The 7,500-nt window shown below is 33.0% G+C and overlaps 1 protein-coding gene across 4 annotated transcripts in view; it reads left to right on the top strand.

The window, feature by feature from the left end:
• The window catches only part of LOC125032553 (mucin-5AC-like), an 82,000-nt gene extending 74,501 nt beyond the window's left edge, over positions 1 to 7,499 (top strand). For 3 of the 4 annotated variants that reach the window (XM_047623763.1, XM_047623766.1, XM_047623765.1), the window contains exons 5-8: positions 130 to 300; positions 925 to 1,071; positions 1,298 to 1,411; positions 4,183 to 7,499. In XM_047623763.1, the coding sequence (XP_047479719.1) occupies positions 130 to 300; positions 925 to 1,071; positions 1,298 to 1,411; positions 4,183 to 4,292 (542 nt within the window). In that variant the 3' untranslated portion in view covers positions 4,293 to 7,499. The remainder of the gene's footprint in view (positions 1 to 129; positions 301 to 924; positions 1,072 to 1,297; positions 1,412 to 4,182) is intronic. The other variant, XM_047623764.1, reaches the window with a different exon arrangement.
• Position 7,500: the final 1 nt, after the last annotated feature.

Below are 7,500 nucleotides of genomic sequence, written 5' to 3'. Positions count from 1 at the left end.
ATTGGTTTTCAAGGAGAAGGATTGCATGATCTTCCGTTATATGATGATGCTGTTAGAATTGTACACAGTTACACATTTTATATAACCTAAGATATTTAATATTGTCTTTTCTATCTTCCCTCCCTACAGACTTCGATTGCATCTTGACCACAGTAGACCTTGAACGTGTGGACCGCAACACACTGAAGTTAAAACCAGAGGAACAGAGCCGCATTAACAACATTCTACAGCGAGCAATGGACTTGGAAAAGGGAGTCCTGGGAGATAAGCCAAGTGTGGATGAGGATCACCCTGATGGTTGTAAGTAGAGATAATGTTGCTATGTTGTTTTCTTGTGGATAATTATCTCAAGTGTATATGTGTGTATATATATATTTTGACATGTCTGAAGAGACTTAGTTTTTCAAAAAGAAGAATACTCTACTAACTTTCTTTGAAAGATAGGAATTAGTGTCCTTGTAAAACAAAACTCATTCAGATCAAGTCTGAAATAATAGTTCTTAAAAGTCTTTCAGAGTTTCCCACTATTAGTTCAGTTCTTATGACATTTTCATATGAAACATGTGGTTTAGTATTCATGTTCCTTGAAATGCATAACCATTTTTTGTTGATTCATGTTCAGTCTGAGATATTGTCTCTAAGATTGCATGATAAATTGATTATGTACTTCTGAATTAAATTTTGAGTCTAGTGAAAACATTTAGAAGAAACTCAAGTTTATTAAAGGATATACAGATTTAAGATATAAGTGCATTAAGATTCACTCTCTACTAGATTGGTTCATAGAAAAATTAAGTCTTGTTGGTTGTAGCATTTGAAAGAACCTATTGTCTTTTCACCTTTCAATTTAAAAAATACAATTATTTTAAATGTATTTAATTGTAATGAAATGTTATCATGATTCATTGGTACTTTTCCTTGCAGTGGATCTTTCACTGTACACTGATGAATCTCAGTTGAAGAAGAGGAGGAAGAGGGCAGCGAGTAACAAGAAGAGGAAAGAAGAGTCTTCGTCTGGTGAGAGTGGAGTGGAGTCTGAGGATGATGACGAGAGTAATAAGAGTGACAGAGGTGAGTTGCAGAGTTCAGGGAATTGCTGTTTTTTTTTTTTTTTTTTTTTTTTTTTTTTTTTTTTTTTTTTTTTTCTTGTCAACTTTATGTTATGAAGTAACTATATTTTGCAAATTAGAAATGTGTTGTATTTGCATAGACCTATATCTGTTTTATCCCTGCATTTACATGTACTTTTACAATGTATTATATTTTGTATACCTTCAACAAAACTTTTTTATTTCAGAAGAAGAAAGTCCCAAGAAGGTAGCACGAACGCCAGCGAGACGTAACCCAAGAGGTGGGGCAAAAACGCCGGCCAAAGGGAAGGCTGCCACTCCTGCATCCTCGAAAACCAAGAGTGAGTAGTGCTGGAAGCTCATTTTGTAATTGTTATGTGTGAAAACAGATGAACATGCATTTACACATGCACATAAAAACCCAATTCCTTATCTTCCTTCCATATGCATACATACACATGTACTTATTTACCTATACTTACTACATACACATGGAGAGAAGTATATTATGTCAGATTTTTCTTTGCCTTTCATCTTCAGAATTCTGTTTAAATTGACCTGTATTCTTTGAAGATACTTAAGAAAGTAAGCATAAAAGATATTGGAAAATTTATTTTTTTAAATGCCTGAATATCACATAGTTCCTAAGAATAGTTTTAAAAGGCCAGTTCTGATGTGATTTGATTTGGTGAATATTTGGCTCTCAGAATTTTTGGTATATGTCCAGTTTATTAAACTCGCATAATCATTAGAATACATATTAAGAGAAGGAATATTGGCTTAGTTGATTTAGTAGACAGAATCGACTCTTAACTTTCTGCCATCATCATCTTTAAGTAGAGAAAAATACATTTTGTAAGGAATGCACTTGAAGTTTGAAGCAATGTAAATTCTGAGCTATATTTATGTTTGGGAGTGTAAACATCAGTGAATAAGTATCTCTCACTATTTCTTTGCTGTTAGGTTTGTGAACTTGTTGTAGATTGTGGTTGAGTAGGCAAGGGTTAGACTTGTTTTAGAATCTTATGAGGATAGTCCTGACAGTAACTGAGCTCTTAATAATAGGAAACATTTTAGATTCTTCTTGGAAATGTAAGATTGGCATACATTTAATACAGAAATAATGTTTAGCATAAAAGAAAATGAAAGACTGTGTTTAGTGTTCTAGAAACTCCTAAAAAAATGTTAGAATGCAGAACACCATGGATTAGGTTTGCATTAGGTTTGATTACTTGTGCAATATATATTGCATTTTCTTCTATTCAAGTATGAGTGATCTTGCAATACTAAGAAAACTGGCATGGATTCTGGTTGTCAATGCTAAATTAGGCCAACTTGGCACTAAAATAAGGTAGACTTAGTAATGTGATATAAAGTCTGTAAGTTTGTTTTTCTGTCCAAAGCTGCTTCAGATGTATGTCTGTGAGGTCAGTAATGATTGGGTAAATTTTAGGGCATTTATTTGCTCTTTCAAAATTCTTAATTGTTACACACATTTTCTAAAAGGGATTTTTCTAGTTTTTCTCTTTTGCTACTGAAATTTTCTGGAAGTCCTCAGTACTTTGTTATTTGACTGCATTGTTTCAGTTTAGATATTTCAGAATTTACTGAGATATTTTTAAGAAGTTTTTTTATCTAAAAATGCATTTATATATATACTAGAAAAATCCCTGCCTTTGTGACCTGGCGTGAAAATGGCAGGAAGACAAACCATAATTTTACTGTCTCTTGCACTGATAAGTAGCATTGCTACATTTTATATGTTTATTTTATTTAAAAAAAAAGAAAAAAAAAAAAGTTTTATTTGATGACAAGAAAGATACACTGGGCTTTTCAGGGAAAATGTATCAATTTATAGTCTGCCTTAGTTTTCAAGCTGGTTAAGGTGTAGAATTTTCAGGGATATAGTTTTTGTTTTTCCCTTTTTCCAAAATTAGCAATGTTTTAGAAATGGACACTAATTCTTTATTTTTACCAACTGATTTTCCTGTATTTGTCTTTTGGGAAAGTCCTGTTTTAGTGCAGGATTTGTTTTCTTGAGTAGGATGTAAATAGGAAAACATGACAAAGTATGATTTATTTCATTATTGCACAAGTACTCAAGAAGTTCACATTAGAAAACATACAGGATAGGTAGAAGTTAAAAAAGAAATCAGGTGTTGAGCACAAACTTTTACACTTCATAATGTAACATTTCATAATGGAGCATAGTAGACTCTTCTGTTTATTGTGCCATGGTTGTTATGTACAGATCTTCACTGTAAATTATTTGTCGATAAGTCTTTATAGAGAAAGACCTGGATTATCACTTTTCAGAAGAAATATAGATAACAAAACAAAGAAAATAACTATGGTTATTTCATTGAATGTTTAAGTGGAATTTTGCATGCTAATTTAAAACCCTGTTGCTAATTTATCATTAGCTTAAGGTATTGAATATATGAATTGTCTGCTTTTCCATAAGAAATTCATTTAAGCAATCAAGGCTTTTATACTTCAGAATATTCCTTTGTTCACTATTTCTATAATTCCATAAATAAATGAATTGATTGATTGCAGGATATGCAGTTAAACCTAGCAAATATTGCATTAAGAATATGTTAAATTATTTTTTATGTATCATTTTTAATTTTCTTGTTAAGACTATACTCGTATGTTTTATATCACTTAGTGTAGTGTTGTGATTTGTTAAAACTAAGGTAGTGCAACTTTTTGTGGTCTTGGTGTTAATTTATCAGCCTAATATTTTATACTTGTGAAGACTCAGATTATTGCCAAGTTTCTTCCTGCTGATGTTCTGTCTTTTACCATTACTTCCATTCTGAACATATTTTAACCATATGAAAGCAATTAATAAACTACTTGACTAAAAAGGTAACTATCTTTTGTAACAGAAATCTTTAAGAAATATTTCCCATTTAGATTTGTGTATGAATAAGTTAGTTTAAATTTTTTGGTGTAATATTTTCAGTTTACTGTTATTACTATAATTTGCTGCTTTCATATGATGAAAATTACTTTCTAAAACTTATACTTATTAAAGTGTTCAAACTTTGTCATAAGGACAATGCTTAATGTCTGAATACGTATCAAACCTGTTTTCCCTCTGCAGCCCCCAGATCTGGTCGCACTGCCACCCCCAAGACTGCCTCAAAAGTCGCAGCCTCAAAGAGCACCCCTAAGGCGACCCCCAAGTCAGGTCGACGGGCTACTCGCAAGTAACACGAGGTGAATTCTGAGACGTCGGAGGGAGAGGAAAAAGTGCGACATGTGCGCAAGAAGAGCGCACTTAATGACCTGACTACATGCATAAGGCTGATGATGTTAGAGAAATAGCAACTCGTCCAATTTTCGGATTAAGGAAATTCATTAAAGTTGTATTGTGCGAGCCTTTATGCATATTACTTTCGAAGAAAAAAATAAAAAAAACAAAAAATAAGGGAAAAAAAGCAGAAGAGGCATTTTGTATATGAGCATTCAAAACATAACCTGTAACCCCCCCTCCCCCCTCCCCACCCCTCCCTCTCATCATCTCTGTTTCTCTCTCCCACTTACCCCACCCCCCCCATCTCCCTAATTGTTATACGGCTCGTATCATTTGCTTGCATTTAAAATTTTTTTTTAATGTTGCCCTCCCAACCTGATGCCCTCCCATCCCCATACCAATTTTTATTTCTGTTTTTCTTTATATATATAATTTACAAAATGCTATTCATTGTAGATATGAATGGTACATCCTTTGTAGAAGTGAGAGTGAGAGTGAGTGTGAAAGTGTGTGTACAAAATATTTGAGGGTAAATGTAGTTGGTTTGAATTAATGGAAAGATAGGTTATGTTCGGAGTACATATTAATGTTTCATCTATTGTATATGTATAATAGTTCTCAATGTACAACTCAAACTTTTCTCTTTTTTTTTCCATTTCTTTTTTTTTTTTTATATATATATATATACCATTAAAGCATGGCATTCCCTCTCCCTTGTTCCCACTCCCCCAACAAATTTCAGGTCCAAATTATTTGTTAAAAATGTAAATCTCTGCTCAACATAAGATAAACTTTCGGAATGCATCCACCCAATGTAAATGAAGTAGAAGTTATTAATTGTAAAAAATAAAGCCCATTTATATTTCGTATGATTAAAGTTATGCAGCTATGCATAAGGTTTTATGCACTTTTATGTTTTTTTATTATGTTTTATCAGCTTATGTTTTATTATTTTTTATCATATTTTGGCTGATACAAAGTTTGAGTTTGTATAGTTTCTTACTAAATATCTCAATATAATTGGTTTTTTGCCATTACTCTTTATTACACATGTCAGATGAAAATATCTTATTTTTTGAAGTGAAAAATGCAATATTTTGCTACTGTTAATGCACGATTACTACTTGCACTTCAGTATTGAGCAATTGGTTAAGGAAGTTCTAAGCAGTAGCATAGTTCTGCCTCAGCCCTCTACTCTGAAGGTGTATTTGCCATCCCTTACTAAACTGTCAGTGAAGTTGGCTGGATGGTATTACCCAGCAGCGTGTTACTTCATTGGAAGATTACTACATTGTAAAACAAATATACCTTAGATGAGAGTAAGAGATAAGATGTAGGAGAGGACCACCAGCCCCATAATGCTGTTTGCCTACACTCAAAAGAGGGGTAGAGGGCGGGACAAGGTAGCCTGTACATAGTAACATGACCTGTAACATTGATGTGTTGTCTTGATTGTAGGTGTGACATGAATGCTGTTTTCGATACAAACTATACTGGGCCGCAATTAATGAAAAAGAGTGAGTGCTGTCAGTTGAGACACAGTATTGTACCGTTTTAATGACTTGGTTTGTCTGTCATTGTCATTAATACCAATGGTAGAAGATTACATTGTAACTAATGATAATAGATATCTCAAGGTAAAGGATATTGGACTGGTTACATTACCCTCTTTTTTAGTAAAAGAAATCTTGAGGCATATCATGACTCGGGAGCTGTGCTAGGTGTGAGTGCTTTACTGTGGGAGAAGAAGACCTGATTTACATTAATGCTTGTTTATCAGTTAAAAGTAAAATTTCACAGGTGAGAAAGTTTTAAAAACAGATAGTGCTTGAAATGGTTATATCCTCACTGGAGAGTTAAGAGTAGAACATTGAAATAACAATAGCCCAGATAATGTAATGTTTCTCTCTCTCCGTTGAAACTTCACCATCTGGAGAGCTCATGCCTGTTTTCCATTGGTATGTTAACATAACCGGCTTCAGAACACTGTGGATGAAAATGACTGTGTTCTTTGATAGTGTTTGAAAATATAAAATGGCAACATTACTATGTGACAAGTTGCTTTTGTATCATGTTCGATCACTTTTATACAAATCTTACTGACTTTAAGGGTATTTGTAAAGATTCAGTGTACATCCTTTCTAGTGCAAACTTGTTAGGGACTTTAGACTATACGGACTAAGACAGTACGGAGTTCGTTTGAGCATGGTCTACAAATAATTTTACCAGTTGTATTTCACTAGGATGGGAGTTTTCCTTGTGATTGTTACAAAAATGCTAACTGTTGCCATATACTGACCCATCTTTCTTTGTGTGGTCTTTAAAGCAAATGTCATGCTCAGGCTATACTTCACTTGTTAGGAAGAGTGGACTGAAAGATAACTTTTTTCTTAAGTGTTGTCCCAGTTGTGAGACACCTTTTGACAGACTGCAGTTATTTTGAGCCATTTGCAGGATTGAAGGAATATAAAACCAAGAAAAAAGTAAAAAAAATAAATACAAAAAACAAAAAAAAAATTGGATATGAAATAATAGGGAATGATATTGTTACATGATTTCGAGGCTCTCTTTTGTAGACGTTCACATTTGGTAAGATATGTTGAGCAAAACTGCCATGTGTAGAATAACTGACAATTTTGATTGACAGGGTTTGCACTGTAGCCAAGAGCATTTGGTTTATGGATTTGCAGTTTGGAAAATAACTTATTTTAGACATTTTATATAAATGTGTTTGTTAACCTACTCAAAAAAAAAAAAAAGGAATATCACCCAAGTTGTGTAAATTATGCTTTCAATATTGCTATTAAAGATTATTTTGAGGAAAACAATATATTTTTGAATGGCAAGAAATCCTTTTTCAAAACATGAACACTGATGAAGGCTATAGTGACTGTTGCCATGTGACGAGATCAGCCATTTTGAGTCTTGGGTAAATAAAAGAGTTTATTAGGATATATTTTCCTTCACTTTTTGGTGAGGGAAGCAATTATGTTCGTCATTTAAAAAAATACAAAAATGCATAAAAAAAAAATACAAAGGTGACGAAGTACGGAGACCGACCTTAGTATGTATAAGCATAGGGGTGCAATTTTTTTTGCAATTTTAAGAATAAAAAAACTTATTATATACAATCAATCAAGGCTCAATAAAGTTTATGTCGTCAAC

Source organism: Penaeus chinensis, chromosome 14, assembly GCF_019202785.1.
Source record: "Penaeus chinensis breed Huanghai No. 1 chromosome 14, ASM1920278v2, whole genome shotgun sequence".
Lineage (NCBI taxonomy): Eukaryota > Metazoa > Arthropoda > Malacostraca > Decapoda > Penaeidae > Penaeus > Penaeus chinensis.
This window is presented reverse-complemented; position numbering and strand designations above follow the sequence as displayed.